This window comes from Aulonocara stuartgranti, assembly GCF_965226115.1.
Source record: "Aulonocara stuartgranti genome assembly, chromosome: 12".
In the NCBI taxonomy this organism is placed as follows: domain Eukaryota; kingdom Metazoa; phylum Chordata; class Actinopteri; order Cichliformes; family Cichlidae; genus Aulonocara; species Aulonocara stuartgranti.
The window spans coordinates 30,729,267-30,748,262 of record NC_138948.1 but is presented as its reverse complement, the minus strand read 5'-3'; the positions used below and the strand labels follow the sequence as shown (position 1 = coordinate 30,748,262).

At 39.0% G+C, this 18,996-nt stretch overlaps 2 protein-coding genes and 2 long non-coding RNA genes across 4 annotated transcripts in view; 3 read left to right on the top strand and 1 right to left on the bottom strand.

The window, feature by feature from the left end:
• Positions 1-277: 277 nt before the first annotated feature.
• On the top strand, positions 278-2,093 carry LOC309719100. The gene is made up of 2 exons (XR_014280143.1): positions 278-790; positions 1,641-2,093. It is a non-coding gene; the product is annotated as an uncharacterized lncRNA (long non-coding RNA).
• Position 2,094: 1 nt separating this feature from the next.
• Positions 2,095-3,932, bottom strand: LOC309719094 (uncharacterized protein). The gene is made up of 2 exons (XM_082554960.1): positions 3,404-3,932; positions 2,095-2,516 (listed from the first exon to the last, which is right to left on the bottom strand). Exons 1-2 carry the CDS (start codon positions 3,661-3,663, stop codon positions 2,246-2,248), a joined length of 531 nt encoding a protein of 176 aa, XP_082411086.1. The 5' UTR covers positions 3,664-3,932; the 3' UTR covers positions 2,095-2,245.
• A 161-nt stretch (positions 3,933-4,093) lies between these two features.
• The window catches only part of LOC309719107, a 32,209-nt gene continuing 17,306 nt past the window's right edge, over positions 4,094-18,996 (top strand). Inside the window, exon 1 of the long non-coding RNA XR_014280152.1 lies at positions 4,094-4,129. This is a non-coding gene — a long non-coding RNA (uncharacterized lncRNA). The remainder of the gene's footprint in view (positions 4,130-18,996) is intronic.
• LOC309719072 (uncharacterized protein) lies at positions 13,025-16,815 on the top strand. Its single transcript, XM_082554886.1, has 8 exons — positions 13,025-13,055; positions 13,158-13,574; positions 13,659-13,884; positions 14,064-14,213; positions 14,907-15,124; positions 15,213-15,366; positions 15,448-15,557; positions 16,121-16,815. Exons 2-8 carry the CDS (start codon positions 13,281-13,283, stop codon positions 16,430-16,432), a joined length of 1,464 nt encoding a protein of 487 aa, XP_082411012.1. The 5' UTR covers positions 13,025-13,055; positions 13,158-13,280; the 3' UTR covers positions 16,433-16,815.

Here is an 18,996-nt window from a genome sequence, read left to right as displayed (position 1 = left end):
AATAAAATCAATAAAAGAAGCAAAGCATTAAAGAGCAAAGAGATGAAGCGTCCACACTCACAAAAGGGGAGGAGTAATAGTAATAGGGGAGCAATAGTGTAGTCTAATTTGTTCTTTTCATTTAATAATAGAGTCCATATTATATCAACAGCTACATTCACCCTGGAGAGAAACTAGTGAGAGAGACCATCAGGACCAAGCTGGGTTTCCTGGGTCCAGAGGTTTGGAGAAACTTCTTCCCTTTCTTTCATCACAGCTGTCCTGTGCCAGAAGTTCTGTTGACTCTTACGGTGTGTTCACACCGAACGCGATGGACGCGAATAGAGCGTCAGGTTTACATGTAAAGTCAATGGAAAGGCGCGATGACGCGCGATTGCGGGTCCCGCGAAAATTCGGAAGCAGATTTGCGTCGCGAAAACGCCAAAACGCGTGAAACGCGCGTCAGTGTAGCGCGTCTGGCGCGTTTGACGCGCGAATAAAACCACGCGCGTGAGTTTTTGTGTTGCATTTTGTGCATACGCGCGTTTCGCGTCTACCGCTCGAGTTGGAAAAATCTGAACTCCAGCGTCAAATCGCGCCGCGACAACCAATCAGGAGCCTGGTGACGTGGCTGTTACCTAGGTCAAAGGGGCAGATCCAGCCAAAGCCTTTCATACTTCAATGGAGGGGAAGGCTAATCAATGCGGTAGCAAACAACTCGGAGCTGTACAACACCAGCTGCTTTCAGTACCGAGACAGGAATAAAAGGACCGAGCTTGGAGGAAGATATGTAAAGAGATCGGGCAACCTGGTAAGTTCATTCATTTCTCTTTTGAAAGTTTTCACTGACCCGGGGAAGCAGCACAAAAGCTAGCAAGCCACCGCTATTTTCCCACTGACGTACAAATACCGTTCTGCTTTTATGCATGTTGTCATTTAGGAATATATTTTATTGTTTATTAATAAACAGCACACAGTGGTCCCGCTGTTCATCCGTCACTGCTTTGCTTTTTCGCTGATTTTTTATTGCACAGTACAGCATTGCATTCTGCAGCCTGATTGACAAATCTCCTCCATGTCGTGTCTCCTGCGCTTGCCAAATTTATCACGTTTGGTTTTGATAACCATCGCGTCCAATAGAAAAAACAGCACAAAAACACCCATAACTATGAGCCTCATTCGGAAATAGACACCTGCACCGCGAGGGAAAAAGGCGCACGAAAGTGGCGGGCAGATGAAGACAAACCGCGGCATAATAATACTTTTACGTTTTGCAATCTACAAAGGTTTGCACTTTGAGAATCAATTGTGAGAACTGTGACCAGGGGCTAGTTATTCTGAGAACCCCTGCAATAAATGAGGGACCACTGTCTACTCTACGATTATTATATCCAACCTGTTAACATTTAATACTGTATTGATAGAACCAACTGATTCTGCAGCAGAGCATCCCCAGTCCCTGAGCTCCTGCTGCTGCACCCACAGATATGTACAGCAAGCACTGATACCTTTTTAGTCGGTGGGATTCCCTTGTGATCACCTTTACTAAATATCTACAACCAATCTGATTATATCCTGTTATTGGTTTTTTTTTTTTCAATGTTGAAATTAAAATCTAGTAGCAGCCTTCTCATTTCTTTGTGTTTTGTGCTGTTTTACAGGCCCACAGAGGAGGACGGCTCCGAGGCAGATGAGGGACGGGTCCCAGGACGGTCCATCGGCGGTGGAGCTGGCCATCCTGGAGTCCCTGAAGAGGCCACACCAGTCTCCAATGGAGCATTTCCTCCTCAGCCTTGTTCCTGCTCTGGAGAGCAGCTGGTCCTTTTTATTCCTGTCTCTCTGTAAATACTTATATTTTATATATTTATGTTTAATGTTTTTCTGTTTGAGACTTTTAATATTATTTCAAATAAATGTTTATAATGACTAATGTCTCAGTTCTACTACACAGCAAATGTTGGCACACGACTTGACACATGTAGAATTTATTTCATATTATACTAATGACAAAATATACTGATACAGTGGGATGCAGAAGTTTGGGCAACCTTGTTAATAGACATTATTTTCCTGTATAAATTGTTGGTTGTTACAATAAAAAAATGTCAGTTAAATATCATACAGGAGACTCACACAGTGATATTTGAGAAGTGAAAAGAAGTTTACTGGATTTACAGAAAGTGTGCAATAATTGTTTAAACAAAATCAAGCAGGTGCATCAATTTGGGCACCACAAAAAAGAAATGAAATAAATATTTAGTGTATATCAATGTGTGTGTCTCCTATATGATATATGGGGTGCCTTTGTCTGGATGTGCTTCCCATCCAGAGCTGCACAGCACAGAGGAAAGTTCCAGCGCTCCTGGAATCCCTCTGTGATGGACCGCCAGTCTCCAGGTGAAGGCACAGCCATGAAGTCGTCCACTAGACAGTCCCAGATGGACGTCGCTGCCTTGGGGGTGATCTGGCTCACCGTGGACACACCGACTCTGAAACTGAACGCGATGGTCCTGAAGGAGTCCCCGGTGACAAGGAACCTGGACAAAATTGTTCAAAATCAGTATTATGTGTACTGCAGTTACAAAATACATTATTCAAATTCCAAAATACTTTTGTGATGTCAGATTTAAATCACAAAACATGAATCTTACATAAAACCTTTTGTAATTATAAGGATAATTACAAAATGTATATTAGATAATATCTAAAACAGTTGTGTTTTATTTTAACTTTAACATATCATAATTTGATTGGTAGCAACTTTTGCCACTACAGTGAGCCAATCACTCACAATTCCTAAACATGTCAATCAGGTAGGAATGAAGTAAAACATTAATAGAAATAAAGAGTTGTGTGTTGACATGTAGCCCTTTCCTTGCTTAAATCATTAATATTTTTGAAAAATTAATCTGTGATAAGACAGCTTATCAAGATAGAACCATGTAACTAGAGATGAACCAAACTGTTCACAGTTTTATCTAACTCTGTTTTAATAAAGGCTGTGACCCCTGCTATAGAGTCTGACAGCTGCAGGGATTATATACAAATATTCAACTATCCCAGAATTAAACCAGGTCTAAATAAAAAGGAGTGAGTATCACTACAAGGTTAACTCAGTGGTCCTAATGCTACAGTTTGATATCAGCAAACACCGAGCGCATACATTGATGTGACACCACAGCCATGCTATCATGCAAACACTGATAACAGCATAAATCGAATTAAATCGGGACTTGATGAGAGCTTCTGAGTATCACTAGAAATATTATAAAGAGTCGTCTCTGTACCACAGTTTGCTTTCAGTAAACACCGACAGCATTCACTGTTAGCATAGCACATCCATGTTAGCAGTGTATAACTGGATGGATTAGCATATTAGCACAGGTATCAATAAAGGACTACCGTATTAAATAGTTTTACTAACCTCAGGCAGACGGACAGGCGCTCTGCAGGTGGGATTGAGCGTCTGTAGTTGGTGTCTAGGCGGGCGATGCTGGGACCGACGAGGGAAAGCAGGTCCTCAAACTGGCCGACGGTGATAGCGCTGGAATCGGCTGTCATCCAGGCGCAGCTCCTGGAGCAAGTGGTGAAACTCACCAAACTGCTCATGCCTCTGGAGGACCTGATGGACCCAGGTACGGCGAGGACGTCTTTTACGCTGCTGCTCTGCTCTCCACAGTACATAGAGAAGGGAGACTCTCTCTTCAAGCGCTAGCTCGATAGCTGCCATCTTGCAAAGATACCGGTCTGGCACAACTCCCTCCCACATTCCTCCCACATTTCCGGTTCACGCGCGTCATTTGACGCGCGATGGATTTTTCTTGGACACGCGTTGAGACGCGAATGTACACGCGTCAAATTAGGGGCGTTTGGGGCGTTTTATTCGCGTCCATCGCGTTCGGTGTGAACACACCGTTAGAGCCGGATCTTTGACGTGAACGACGCGAGCCGGCTCCTTATTGCGAGCCGTAGGGTTTTTTCTTTTCTTTCTCTCACCCTCTCTCTGGCACTTTTTTCCGCTTCGTGAGCCATATGTGTTTTGCGCTGGGAAGAGGGGGGAGGGGCGGTAGTTACACTCGCAGTAGCACAGGAGCAGAGCAGGAGGGAGAGAGAGAGAAAGAGCAAGGGACAACAACGTCACGTTAGAAAGGTATAGTAATCATCCACAACTATTTTCAGTTGCAGATGACAGATGATGATGCAAAGGATTCAGAAAGTTTTGTCATGCAGGCCCATATGACAGAGAATATGCATCTTCTTTTAGTTTTCATATTTTAATTTATATTTAATTGTGTTGTGGTTTGCAGTGTTTTCTGTTGTTTCACTTTAAATTTGTTTAAAAGGAAAAAGCTGAAAATTTAAATAGTTAAAAGTTGAAATGTGAATAGTTTTGTTTTTGTATTATATGATTTATTTATTACATTTTCTGTGGAGCGAATAAATAAAGGTATATTTACGGTGGCCCCTAGAGACAAAGCACGTACAAACTTCAAAACACATAAAAACTCCAAAGCACGTAAAAACACAACACAAGTGCTCCAGGATGCTAGGCACAGTGTTGAGCTTTTGTTACCTAGTGGCTACACAAGCCAGCAAGTACCAATGACCGGATTTGGTGTGTGGTAATAACAGGTAAATGAACATTTTTTTTTATATTATTTGAATATATATGAGTGCTTGTGTATAAATACACAAACAATATACATATGCTTTCAATTGTGCAATTTAAGTCATCTAGGTAGCTCTGTTTTGGAAGTTCAGTTAATGCTAGAAATGTGTTTTGGAGTTTGTACGTGCTTTGTATCTAGGGGCCACCGCATATACTTATATATAAACATACACTCAACAAAAATATAAACGCAACACCTTTGTTACTGCTCCCATTCCCCATGGGATGGACGTAGAGACCTAAAATTCATTCCAGATACACAATATAACCATCCCTCTGTGGAGCAGGGAAATTATTTTACTGCTATTGTTAAATAATTGTCATCATTACCATTGCATTAATAATATAATCTGGAGTTTATATTGCATTCAGGGGTTAAACAGTGTCTCTTTCAGAAAGACTGAGTTGCAGGCTGACAGGAAGTTGTATGCAGAAGTGAAAGCAGGAAGTTATTTTGAGCAGCAGGCTAAGACGAGGCTTTAACAATGTAACAGATAGCTTTAAGAAGGCTTTAAGGTTTTATGCACACAGGTATTAAATTAACTTTGTATTCCAGGTGCAGTTATAACTATTTTATACATATTGCATATCTGTGCTTATTTGAGTTGATGTTCAGGTTCTTTAAAGGTCTTAAGCTTCATCTAGTGAGAGTGTCTAGATGATACATGCTGAGGGAAAACTAGAACATAGACGGAATTGCAATACATGCTTACAAAACACTTATATATCAGATCATTTTATATTAAGGTTTTAGTAGAGGTTCTTGGTTAAAACATTTATTTAGTAGAAGACATACACATAGTCTCAGTGAGCTTCTGGTCTGGTAAAAGGTCAGAAGTGCAACAGGTGAATTGAGAAAGAGCATTTGAGGACGAGACACAGACAGTAGGTGAAGAGGTGACACAAAGAGCATGTGAGGTCGTGACACACACACACATAGAGTTAAATTTATTTAGAGGAGAGATTACTCATGTCTGGTTGTAACTGCAAAAGTGTCTCGGTAAAAGAGGAACCGTTCCTTGTTGTCTCGGCAAGAAAGAGGAACAAGACAAGAACTGAAAGGTAGACAGGAAGGGCTAGCCATGAAAATAGAAGATGATCTTCTGGGTTAAAAGTCTGATCTATGTATAAAATGTATCTGTGACGCATGAAGGGGCGTCAGTAAATCAAACCCTGATGCTATAAAATATCTGTTCATGCTTTGATTAAGTCGAGGACTACTGGCTGTCTGCGTACAGAGTGTCTTCCCACACGTGTGTTCATTAAAATCATTGTTGGACCAAGATCCTCCGGACCATGGGTGGTGTGTACTCTCCTTCCTCAATTTTGAACCTTAACACCTCCCAAACAGTGGTCACAAATCAGTCCAAATGTGTGGTAGTGGGCACATCTGCTATATTGAGATAATCCATCCCACCTCACAGGTGTGCCACATCAGGATGCTGATCTGACATCATGAGTAGTGCACAGGTGTACCTCAGACTGCCCACAACAAAAGGCCACCCTGGAATGTGCAGTTTTGTCTCACAGCAAAATGCCACAGATGCCACAAGCAATGAGGGAGCGTGCAATTGGCATGCTGACAGCAGGAATGTCAACCAGATCTGTCGCCCGTGCATTGAATGTTCATTTCTCAACCATAAGCCGCCTCCACAGGCGTTTCAGAGAATATGGCAGCACATCCAACCGGCCTCACAACCGCAGACCTCGTGTAACCACACCAGCCCAGGACCTCCACATCCAGCAGGTTCACCTCCAAGATCGTCTGAGACCAGCCACCCAGACAGCTGCTGGAACAATTGGTTTGCACAACCAAACAATTTCTGCACAAACTGTCAGAAACCGTCTCAGGGACGCTCAACTGCATGCCCGTCGTCCTCATCGGGGTCTTGACCTGACTCCAGCTCGTCGCCGTAACAGACTTGTGTGGGCAAATGCTCACATTCGATGGCGTCTGGCACGTTGGAGAGGTGTGCGCTTCACGGATGAATCATGGTTCACATTGTTCAGGGCAGATGGCAGCTGAGAATGTCCCAGTTCTTGCATGGCCAGCATACTCACCGGACATGTCACCCATTGAGCATGTTCGGGATGTGCTTGACCGGCGTATACGATAGCGTGTACCAGTTCCCACGAATATCCAACAACCTCGCACAGCCATTGAAGTGGAGTGGACCAACATTCCACAGGCCACAATTGACAATCTGATAGACTCCATGGGCCGATGTGTTGCACTGCATGAGGCAAATGGTGGTCACACCAGATACTGACCGGTTCTGGGTCCCCAGACCCCCAATAGCGCAAAAAACTGCACATTCCAGGGTGGCCTTTTGTTGTGGGCAGTCTGAGGTACACCTGTGCACTACTCATGATGTCAGATCAGCATCCTGATGTGGCACACCTGTGAGGTGGGATGGATTATCTCAATATAGCAGATGTGCCCACTACCACACATTTGGACTGATTTGTGACCACTGTTTGGGAGGGATGGTTATATTGTGTATCTGGAATGAATTTTAGGTCTCTACGTCCATCCCATGGGGAATGGGAGCAGTAACACTTTTTTTTTTACATTAGTAATTCCTTGTGTGCATAATTTTATATTATTGTTAATAATAAATTAATTAAAGCAACAAAACAACCTGAAGAGCCGGTTCGGAGCTGAAAGAGCAGGCTCTTTTTAGTGAGCCGAGCCGAAAGAGCCGGTTCTCTAAAAAGAGCCGGAAATCCCATCACTACTATCAATTTGTCCATTAAACTACAATATTCACTAAAGAATCCTCACAGAGCTTTTAGACATAAAGCGAGATGAGAGGGCTGCCAGAATGTGGAAGTTTTGAGCTCTGGCCGCGCTACATGCAAAGACACAATTGCTTACAGTTGTCACAGCAAGTTGCAGTGCCTTCATCTTAATCAGAGTGTGGAAATGTTGCACTCTGAACGCTCGTCAACACTGTTCAGAATGACATGACAACAGTTCTCTGACAGATTTATCACATCTTTCTTTACTAGAAACCCCATATACATATTCAAATACAGTAGGTGCATTTAACCCAACATTCACATGCTCACACTGCAAATTATCTGGTGCTTGCCATGATTTAAAATCTTATTTTTAGACAGGCCAGATTATTTGCCTTGTTTTAAAAAGGATTTACTTGTTTCTAAGTCTGGATTTTAGATAATAAACTTAAATCGAGAATAACCATATAATTGTGTCTATATTAGTACAGAAATCCAGAAATGGGAAGAATAACTCTTAAAATAGCCTACATTAGGTCTCTCACCAGATGTCTCTCAAAATATCACTTGTTTCAAGATAGAGTGACAAACTCAATTTGCTTGATTTAGGAAATTCACACAAGGCATCTGTTGAAAATATTATTTATTCAAAATCATGTCTGACTTCAAAGTTGTACATATAAGGGAAAAAAATTAACCACAATTTATGATACAAATCACATTTCAAAGACAGCTGTTTGTCCCAGCATGCCAGCATTATGTGGTACAACATTGACATTGGTTTAGGGAACATTTAATGACTGTCAACTTATATCATCACAAACTACACTAAGCCAATACTTGGTGCAACCCTAATCTTAAGGGTGATTTCTATGGGAAATAATATCAGAAAGACTGTATTTGATTGGAACAAACACACTGTCCTTAAAACTAATAGAAAAGTATGAAGTGTAATCAATGAGCTCATGGGCTAATTCTGTAGCTTGAGCAACAATGGGCACAGTTACTTCATATGCCAATAAGTCTTCATTTAAATTCAAAGTTTCATAGCGTTGGTACTCAAAAGCAATAAAAGATGAGTCAATCAAAAAGATATCCTTTATCAGTCCAAACACAGGGAAAGTGCCATCCACATCTGCAATAATCATGGACTTCCCAGCAATGTATTTATTGCCATTTAGAACATACCATTTCACTGAGACAACAGACTGCATGACATCTATTCCAAAAAATTCTTTAATTTTTTTCCTAACATATTCATTATTTTTAACAGCTGATACTGGCCCGGATTCCTTTTCTTTCGCAAAAATAGGATGTTCAGTGCCTATTTCATTTTGACAACACTCAAGAAATTGATTGTGGTTTGCTAGGGATTTACAAACATTTTTAAAATTTAACTTAGAAGCCCACTGTTTAAAATAGGAGTGCTTTGCCTCAAAGCGCATGCACATACTCCTTATTAAAGGTCCAAGGGATAAGATTTGACTGGGAAGATGCAACATATAATGTTGCTTAGGTATTATATTGGCTTCGGGAAAAAGTTGCTTGAACTGATACAGGTGTTCTTCAATCATATTTCTCAGTTGCAATACAGTTTGTAAAGAAATAATGGGAGCAAGAACTATTTGAACTATCATAATTAACTTTCTAATAAATACAACATACTCACTCTCCACACCATACAAAAGAAAAAGTAATATTTTTAAAAGAATTAGCATCTGTCCACAAGACTGTTTCAATTTGTTGTCGTTAGCCGCTAAAGTGCCAAAGCTAATAGGACATGGTTTATCCCGTATTTCAAGAGGTGAGTAAGGAAAATTTTGAATGTCTGAATTAAACTTGTCTAATTCCAATTGTCCTGAGAGAATTAGGTGTTTTAATACAAATTTAACTTCCATTGATGCAACACCTTCAAAAATAACATGCATTATGTCCTGTGGAGTTTGTTTGATCAGGTCAAATGCAGGAACATCAACTAGTCTGCTTCTTCTATTAATTCCATAAGTAGTTTTGAGGGACGCTTTCAATAAATCTGTGCTTGCTTTATCTATTTCAAAACACTGCCTGATATGTTTCTCCAGAGTTCTTTGAACAAACTTCTTCTCCTCAAAAACACTTTGCATATCATCAAAGTTGCATTCACAGTGTCTACATTTGCTATAAGCAAAACCAATCCCTTCTTTAAAGCCAGCAATCTCATGCTGGGCTAGCGTGTCTCCGCAAATGGCTATAACAGCACCAAACAATTCAATTTCACCATTTGACATTTCAATCCTTACACCATTGTAAAGCAGTGATAGATCTTGAAGTATTCTTTTCAGTACAACATCAATACCCCACTGAGAAATGTCACTTGCTTTAGCAATAGCAAGAAGTCGTATTGCAGCTAACTTTGACCTAAATTTTGGATCAATATTTCCTAAAGTATAATAAAACATGACCAATTTGTTTGCAGAAGCATGGGACCCTAAGGGGTTACATATTTCAATTTCATCTGTGTACAGTATTAATTGCAATGCATTTGGCCTCTGAGAAAACAAGGGGTGAGATGTAAAGAGGGATCCGTCTCTAAAATCATAGAAGAATCCCTCTCTGCTTCTTTGTGGTGCAGTGTTCAACATGGTAAAGATTCTCTCATTAGTCATTAACTGCTTTAGACTTTCAATTAATGGTACATAGTAAAAACTTTTGTTCCTTAAGGACATGACCCTTGAAAGACCTTGCTTTACCCAACATATCTTCTGGGATACTACTACTTCCTCGGCGTTGACTGGACAGAACATTTCCCCTATGGCTCTACACTGTCCATATGCAATGGTGGAGAAAGGATCCATGAATTTATCAAATGTAGCCAAAGCCTCATCTTGAAGCTGAGTGGTTCCCTCGGCATTATCTTCAAACACTGTCTTCATTCTTTCCTTGAGCGTATCCAAAAGAACAGCCTGATACTGTTGCACTCCTGAGATGATATGTTTGACCGTTCTCTGTGAAAACATTTGAAACAAAAGTAACTTATTCTGCATTTATATTAAAAAAAAAATTCTGAATTCCATTATGAACAAGTAAGACATTGATTGCCTTATGTAATGTATTGATCCATTAAGACTATAACATACCTGTGATAAGTGGCACTGTTCTTGAACACTGATAGCAAAAGCTGCAGCAGATCTGGTAATATCGTGTCTGGTAAAGGATGTTTTAGCAACAGCTTCTTCCTTTAGAGCAGAAAAACAAAGTTAGTCCAAACTCCTGGCCAATTATAGAAATTCTTACATAACAGGTATAATCAGTTACACCTAATGATTGGTCCATTAAAAAACAAAGTGCATGACAGTGATTAGTGTTACAGTTGTGAATATTCAATATAATATAAGATAATATAATATTCATTCTTTGGAATAAAGAAAAAAAATGGAAAAGAAATCAAAGACAAAGAAACAATAAAAAAGGGGTTGTCCATTGTTTTGATGAGGCTAGGGATTGGATTCATGAGAATGAGATTTTATCTTTTTAAATAATGAATTTTTGTTCGCACTTAGATATTAATTTCTTTACATGTTTGTTGTATTTATTAAATTATTTATGTATTTTTAAATCACGTAATTTAGATTTGCACTTAGAATTTATGTTAGTATTAGTATATGGATATATTTTATTGTATGCATTTATTAATTTATTTAATTTTCAAAAAAAAATCATTCTTATCCATGTTTTGGCAGTATTTCTAGCCAACAGATTTTTTTACAGTGCTTCCAAATACTCTGTGTCTTACCTGAAACTGTAATTCCTACGAGATACCCAAATTGCTGTCACATTGAACGATTTAAACGCGCTGAGAGTGTCTTTGATGCAAACTTCACCAGGAGACATGCCAGCCGCAGAGTGTGTGCCTTCTCCGGCTGCAGCATAGCCTGTACTATCTACACTGAACTGCTATTCTGTTTATTTGTTTTTCATTTCATCCTGCAGGATGAAATTGTGATTTAAAATCCAACCATGGTGGAAATCGCTTGTAACAGTTTGAAGAACAATATCTAGCGGTATAATATCGCGAGATCTCGTTAAATTTCTCTTGATTAAAAATGGAGAAAATGATTAAAAGTAATATAGGACCAAATACGAGGAGTTAGACATAGCTAAATTTGTCATCAGAAGCCACACTACATTTTATTTAGTTTAACACTTACCGTGATCGGGCTGTCAACAACCTGAGGCTCCTGCACTTCAGCCAAAGATCCACCAGTTGATATTTCCACGGTGCTGGTTGTTGTTGCAGTACTACAGTTGGCAAAGACTGAAACACCAAAATTTTCCGATCCTAAAGAGTGGGATGTTGGGGGGATCCTCCATCCTCTTGGTGGGCTTCCATTCGTCAAATACAGAGGGTGCGTCCGTTTAATGTGGCGAAAGAATGAGTTAAAAACTCTGAAATCTTGTTCACAGCCATCTATTCCACAGTAAACCCAAAAATCCTGCCTTCGACCATGAGCTGCATTTATGTGGCTAAGGAGCACCTTCAGAGTTAAAGAAACAAAGATAAAACAGATCATACATCTCCAGAGCGCCATGGTGAACTGTTTTCGCGCTGTAGCAATGCAGCTTTACTTTACCGCTCTCCACTGAAGGCCACAGATGAGAGTGTGGGACCATGGGAAAGGTAGGCAATTTTAAAAATATATGCATCCTTAATTATCCAATTTTTCAGGTTTAAATTACATCAGTTATATTTATTTTTAGGCAATAAGTGTTTAAGACTGAATTTATATTTTTCTTTTCTTTTTTTTTACTTAAAAAAATTAAATATAAATAATTTTCTGCATGCGCATTCTCAGTTCCTGTCATGACGTTACTTTCACGCGGGACAAACTCTTTTCCCCTGCTTTGTTAACCATCAGGACCGTTAGGAAGATCAAAATTATTTATCTAAACAAAGTGAACAGTAATTTAAGGTTGGTAACATTAAGTTGATTTGAAAAATACTATGGTACAACGGTGTTATTAAGATAAAGTCGTGTTTTGTGAGGGCTGCTAGTTAGCAATCTAGCTAATGTGTTAACTTTAGCTAAATGTTCTTATTTAAGCCGTAGGATATTTCCAGGTACTGTGAGTGGAGGCTTTGGAACCGAACTAGAGAACTGCTGTCACGGCATGGACAACTTTGACGATGCCATACTGTCTGTGTTGCAGGGTAAGTCTTATTTTTCAGTTATTTTGGTACGTTAGCTAAGCAGCCTTAGCATCTGTTAGCATCATTTCTGAAACTTGGAGCTAGGATTGCACTCTACTCTGAACTTTATCCACATTATAGCCTTGAGCTGTCTTTGCCAAAATAGACTTGGAACATCATTCTTGAAGACAGCCAAAAATAGTTTTATTGCATTCCCAAATATTTGATAAACTGTTTTAAGTTTGACATTTTATCCTGTTAATATTACTTATTGCTAAAATACATTTATTGACAAAAAAAATGACCTCAATATGTAATAAGCCACGCCCAGGAAAAGAGAAATAAATATCACTTTTGAAGTTGTTTTTCTCTTTTACAGCTGCGAATATTGATGAGGAAACTTTGAGGAGCTTTACCCGGGATGACCTAAAGGATCTTTTTCCGGGCCATGAAAATTTCCTCCGTAGAAAGAAGATTTGGGATTTTATCAGCCAAAAGGTAAATACACATTATACCACTAAGAAGATGATTACTGTCCATATTGTCTAGCATTAATTTGCCTAATTGTGTATTTTTGTTTATATCCCACAACTGTTATAGTTTAAGAGTACTGACCAAGATGCCAACACTTTCCATCGAAGCGAGAGTAACCCCTTAGGCTTTGATGTGTCACAATGTCAGCCTCAAACTTCCACTCCCATTTCCTACACTGCTGACAAAAAAATGAAAATGCCAGACCCACCAGAGTATGTGGTGTATACAGATTCAGAGTTGGACATGGTGCGCAGTCAGTACTTTGCATTGCTCCACAGTGGAAAGGAAAAGGACTGTAGGATGTCGAAGGAGCTATGTTGCAGACTTGTAAGGAACACCGTCACCAGCATGGTTGCAATCCTCCGTGCTAGTCCCATGGGGAAAGAAGTAACATACCCCTCCAAACTCGAAATGAGAGCAATGTCGCAGAAGATTGTCGACTATTACCCCATGTTACGTGATGCTGACACACACATGCCATACGTAAGTCATTCTTTACTCACTACAATATCTAAAATTGAGCGAGATAAAAAAAAGAATGTACAAATATATATTATTTTACCACAGCTGACCATCTACACCAAACTGTACAAACGACTCCAAAATATGAAGTCTCCAAGGAAGAGGCAGGGCTCCATGCCACAACGAGGCAGGCCCAGGAAGACTCTTTTCAGCTCAGATGACACAGACAACGGGACTGAAGGTGACCTAAGTGGTGAAGCAAGTGGTTCAAGTGACTATACCATACTTCTTGAGAGCAATGATGACCTCAGTGAGGATAACTCAAATGCAGGTGTGTACTTTGGTCTGCTGTACTAATGACTTTTGGACATCTAAAACTTCAAAGAGACCACCTGCCCTCAGTTTTCTGTTCAGAGTGCATCACAAGATTTATACAGTGTTGAGTATTTTCCTTAACTTTCTAGCTATTCCCTGTTATTACATTCTGTTCATCTTCTGTTTTTTCCTCAGAGAAAGAATCCCAATTGCCGCTACCCTCCACTGTACCAACTACGTCAAACAATACTACCCTGGCTTTACCACTATTATCCAAGTCAGCCTCATGCTCTGCACCCAGGGCTGATATAGGTCCTTCAACTGCACCTCCAGATGATGTTGTTGGTAAGTCCACCATCACCCTTATCTACCTCTGTCTGACTGTGGTTCCTCTTACAGCTCTTTCCAAAATATGGTTGCAGCAATGAACCCCGTTCTAAGTGTTTATTCCATAAATCATAGTGGTTTGGCATTAACTCGAGTTGGTGTGTAAAATCAACATATGATAGATCCCTCATTCCAGTTTGCCAGTTAGCCATAGTAAGTATTTTAACACTTTGTGTTGTAATGGGTGTTACTCAGTGCTGATTATTTACACATGTAAATCCTCATGCTGGTCACATCTATCATGCCTTATCACAGTGTTTCTGTCATAGATCAAATTACCTAAAATATTTTTATCCATCAGCTCATAATCACTGTTCACACTGATGTGAACGATATACACAGTAAACAACCTTTACCTTATTTTCACCACAGTTTTATTCACGGGCATCTTAAACTGTCGTTTTAATATTTGATTCTGTTCAAACTAACAATTAACATAAATCCATGATCATTATAAGAAAAGGACACAAAGGGAAATGATCAGGACATATAGGGTCAGTTCATTACTCAAACATATTTAACCTAAACATTAATTCTCAGAAATATTATACTTAAAAACAACCATGCAACTAGAAATGACTGATTAGAAAAATCTGAATTTTGTGAAGTCTAGTTACACCATGTCTTACAATTGCTCTTTGCTTTCCCTAGCAGACCATGACAGCCTGAAGATGCAGGCAAGACATTACAAAACCTTGAGCAACATGTACAGGAAACCCAATGCAAAACCCAACCAAAGTGACGTTGCTCAAATTTTGGACCTGGAGTTTGAGGCCAGACGAACTTTTATTGACGCAGATATTACAAGGGAAGAAGACAGGCCCAGAAAAATATTTGAAGCATACCCGTGCTTCAAAGACATACAAAATGTAAGTTCAACTACCTTCAGTTAAATTCCTTGCTTTCTCTGGATAGGTTTAGTTAGTTCTTGACTAACTGAGCACAACTTTGTCATAGGCGATGGATGAACTGCGTCGCATCATTGGTGGCTCCAACTGCAAATACATAGATCAAATGAAGGGTCGATGGGCAGAGTTTTGTTCGAAAGTGCAGTTCTATGGCATTTGGAAGAAGGTCCTGAAACCTCCTCTCCCCTTGGATGTACGTGGAGGTAAGTGGCCTTTTCATACATTAAATCCACACATCAGATATGTTCGGATTGCTTTGTTGAGATACTTTTCTCTGTTCACAGTGGATTTTACTGTCACTCTCTTCAATGCACTTCCATCTCTTTTTCCTTCAAAAACTACACCACCAAAGCGGCTGGGAAGTGCCAGTGAGGCTCTCCTTCATATCCTCAAGGTGAGAACAGCTGCAATACCAGCCACTGTAACTTGTACTCCATTTACTTGTATTGTTATTATTAATATTATTATTTTGCTTTTCCTGCTTAATAAGAGTAGGTCGAAGTTCAATTCAGCAGGGATTAAATTACTCCTTATTCAGGATTTCTTAATTGTTATTCAAAACCTACTCCAGAGAGGCAGCACAGAGCAAAAGCACATTGCAGTTAGGATACAAGTAGAAGCAGTAAAATGATATATTTAAAAAGGCCTTCAAAAACTAGAATATGTAACAAAGTTAAAAGAAATTGTTTTAAAAAACAAATGAGAAAAAAAGCACAAATAGACATGATAAAAATGCTGCAAATTAGAGAAAATTCATGCTCAGAATTAATACATTTCCAAAATTTCATATTTATGTAAGTCAGATATTTTATATTTATTTCTTCTATTCCAACAGTAAATCAGTTGGAGCATTCTAAACTCTTGATATTGCTATTTGTGTCTTAAGCTGTTTGGATGCACAGCAACCCTTTCATTTAAAATCTTGAAGAATTTGTCCTTTTTTTGTGCTTCTTCTAGCCAGGTGAAGATGCAATGCTATACCTGGAGAAGCGGCCTCTCTCCTCCCCAGTGCTGCTTTTTGATGGAACAACCAGCATTGTTGCTGTAGGAAACATACCAGTGACCACTCTCTCCTTGGAGGATTTCTGGGAAGGAATGTTGGTGTTGATGGCATATTACTACACCTTGCACTTAACATACCCAAAATGTGTTGCAACGGTCCTCTCTGTCATACAAACTGAGGTAATCACTGATGCCATCCATGATCAAGATGCCACTAGTGCATATAAGAAAGCAATAGCTGAGTGGAAGTCGTTCTTTGAAAAATAGGTGAATACCAAGCAGGATTTTATCAGGTCATTTGCAGTTTGTTTAGTTTTGTAGTACGTTTGTACAACTTTGTTCCTAATTTGCCTAGCAATGTCCTGAGAAACGGCTTTACTTAAGATGCTTTACAAATGAAAGTTGTTGTTTTTTTTTCTTAGTGACACTTTACCTGAGGCATGTAAAGTTTTAAGTCAGTAATGCCATTATTTATAACATTGTGAGACTATGTGACTGTCACAAAAGTTTAAGGCCAAAACTGTAATTTTTTTTCTGTGTTTAGGCCTTTTAAAGGGTTGATTTAGACTTTTAGGGATTGTGCAGCAGCCCTATTTTGTTTTAAAAAAAGGATTTTGTTCTCATGAGAGAAATAAATGTTGGCATATCACTCTTGTCCTGGTTGTGATTTCAGTAGAAAGCAAGGAGTAGGAAAAAGGTCTGTTTTAAGGTTTTTTTGCCTGGATTTAATATTGATTCGGCTCTATTTTAAGATAAGCCAACCTGAATCAAGAAACAAATTAATCATATTTCACTAATATTGAGTAGTTTTTCATAGTATTAGAACTATTTTTCTCGTTGCAGTGCATTCATTTGCTGCAAGTAAGAATTCAAAACATAAAAAAAGACTGTAATTTAGCATATTTAACTAATATTTGGGACTTGATATCAAGTAATTTTATCTTAAATTGAGCTCTTTAAAGCTTATTTTAACCCTCTTCAATTCTCAAATGTGTTCTTTTATTTCTGGATTAAAAAATCTTATTTCAAGATTTCTTATTAAGTAAAATAAACTTGCTGCATGGACAGATAATTTCACTTGTTTTCAGTGCTTTTTGTATCAAATGTAGTATTTTTTTCCTAAATATAGACTAGCCATTTTTGCAGTGCAGACAGAAGTGTCAAGGTAACTTGGGGTTCGGTATCTTCGTAATGGAGAATAAAGGAGCTGGGAATCAAACCACTGTTCTTCCGATCGGTAGATCACCCGCTCTGCCTGCTGAGCCACAGCTAACCCTTATTAAACTAACTATATAGGAAAATATAGTAAAAGGAGGAAAAAGGAAATGTCTTTGTGAAATCGGTCAAGTTTTCTTGGTGAGGCTTTAGTGCCTTCGGGACTGGTTGTCAAGTGTTTGTATTCTTCTATTGCAATATAGTGATCTTCTGAATATACAGTGTGACAGAACAATATCATATAAAAAAAATAAACTGAAACTAAACACGACAGATGAGCAAACCCACTCTGAGGAATAACTTCAGCAAAGCTGATTTGGAAACAAACATTTGAAACCAAATTAAATTAACTAGTAAAAAGTACAATAGGTCGTGCAGTCAAAATTATCATAAATATGCAACATTTAGATAAAGGCGAATTATTGTGTAGGTGTGAGGAGACTGATTTTTTTGCAGAACAGTGCCACATTATTTTAATCCTCTCTTTGGGTATAGAATAACGGTTCTTTTTCCAGGGTGGAATGATTCTCCTTATTAGATATTCACTGAGTTCCTTCGACTTTCCCATTGTTCTGAGTATTGGTCAAGAACTTGAAACTACCAATTATTACCAGTAATCACCACTTTTTAAAACATTTGCATTTTTGAGCCTGTATATATACTTTTGTTCCCATGTGTAAATGTAAACTTGCCTCTCAGTGGCTATCTTGGTAACGCCTTTAGGCATTTAAGATTTGCTCGCATTAGGCAGATATGTACACTGTCTCTGCACATTTGACCCACAAAGTCCAGTTTATTTAAAATTGTGTGATCACTGCCCCCATGTCAAGGTGCAGATAAATGTGCAGTGCCCACATCTTTTCAAGTGACAATGCATGTAGTGTAGTCACTAATCACAGAACTGAAATACTTCCTCAACAACAGCTCTGTGTTAATAGTTAAGTAAGTGTTAAGTAATTAGTAGATTTAAAAGGCATGTAAGAGGAAAATGTGTCACTGCAAATGAAATCGCCCGAGTTAACCAACAAAATAAACAAAATCAGGAACCTTACTTTGTTCTTTGCTTTGCTTTGAGTGACTGTGAGAGACAGTAATGTGAGACAGGATTGAGAGCCCATAGTAAGCAGTGTTTGAGGTTAATAACCATCCATCCATCCATTCGCGTCCGCTTATCCTGTTCAGGGTCACGGGGGGTGCTGGAGCCTATCCCAGCTGTCATAGGGCGAGAGGCGGGGTACACCCTGGACAGGTCGCCAGTCTGTCGCAGGGCCAACACACAGAGACAGATAACCATTCGCACTCACATTCACTCGCACATTCACACCTATGGGCAATTTGGATTAACCAATTAACCTATCCCCACTAAGTGCATGTCTTTGGACATGTTAATAGGTTAATAACCCTCTACATTAAAGAATGGCCCGAATGCTGCATTTGTAGAATCAACAGACAAATCTGATTGGAAAAAAAAAACACACAAAAAAAAACCCACCAAAAATTTTTACTGACTTTACTTCAAAATAAGATTTTAAAGAATTCATTTTTTTTTTTCACGGGTTAAATTTACATCACATGCGTACAGTTTACCAGCATTACAGCTTCTTTTATAGCTTAGT

Coding starts and splice junctions, on each gene's coding strand:
- LOC309719094 (XM_082554960.1), bottom strand. CDS start 3,663: ATGTACTGTGGAGAGCAGAGCAGCAGCGTAAAAGACGTCCTCGCCGTA. Junction 2,517..3,403: donor CGCCTGTCCGTCTGCCTGAG/GTTAGTAAAACT, acceptor AATTTTGTCCAG/GTTCCTTGTCACCGGGGACT.
- LOC309719072 (XM_082554886.1), top strand. CDS start 13,281: ATGAAAATGCCAGACCCACCAGAGTATGTGGTGTATACAGATTCAGAG. Junction 13,885..14,063: donor TGAGGATAACTCAAATGCAG/GTGTGTACTTTG, acceptor TTTTTTCCTCAG/AGAAAGAATCCCAATTGCCG. Junction 15,125..15,212: donor GCTTCAAAGACATACAAAAT/GTAAGTTCAACT, acceptor ACTTTGTCATAG/GCGATGGATGAACTGCGTCG.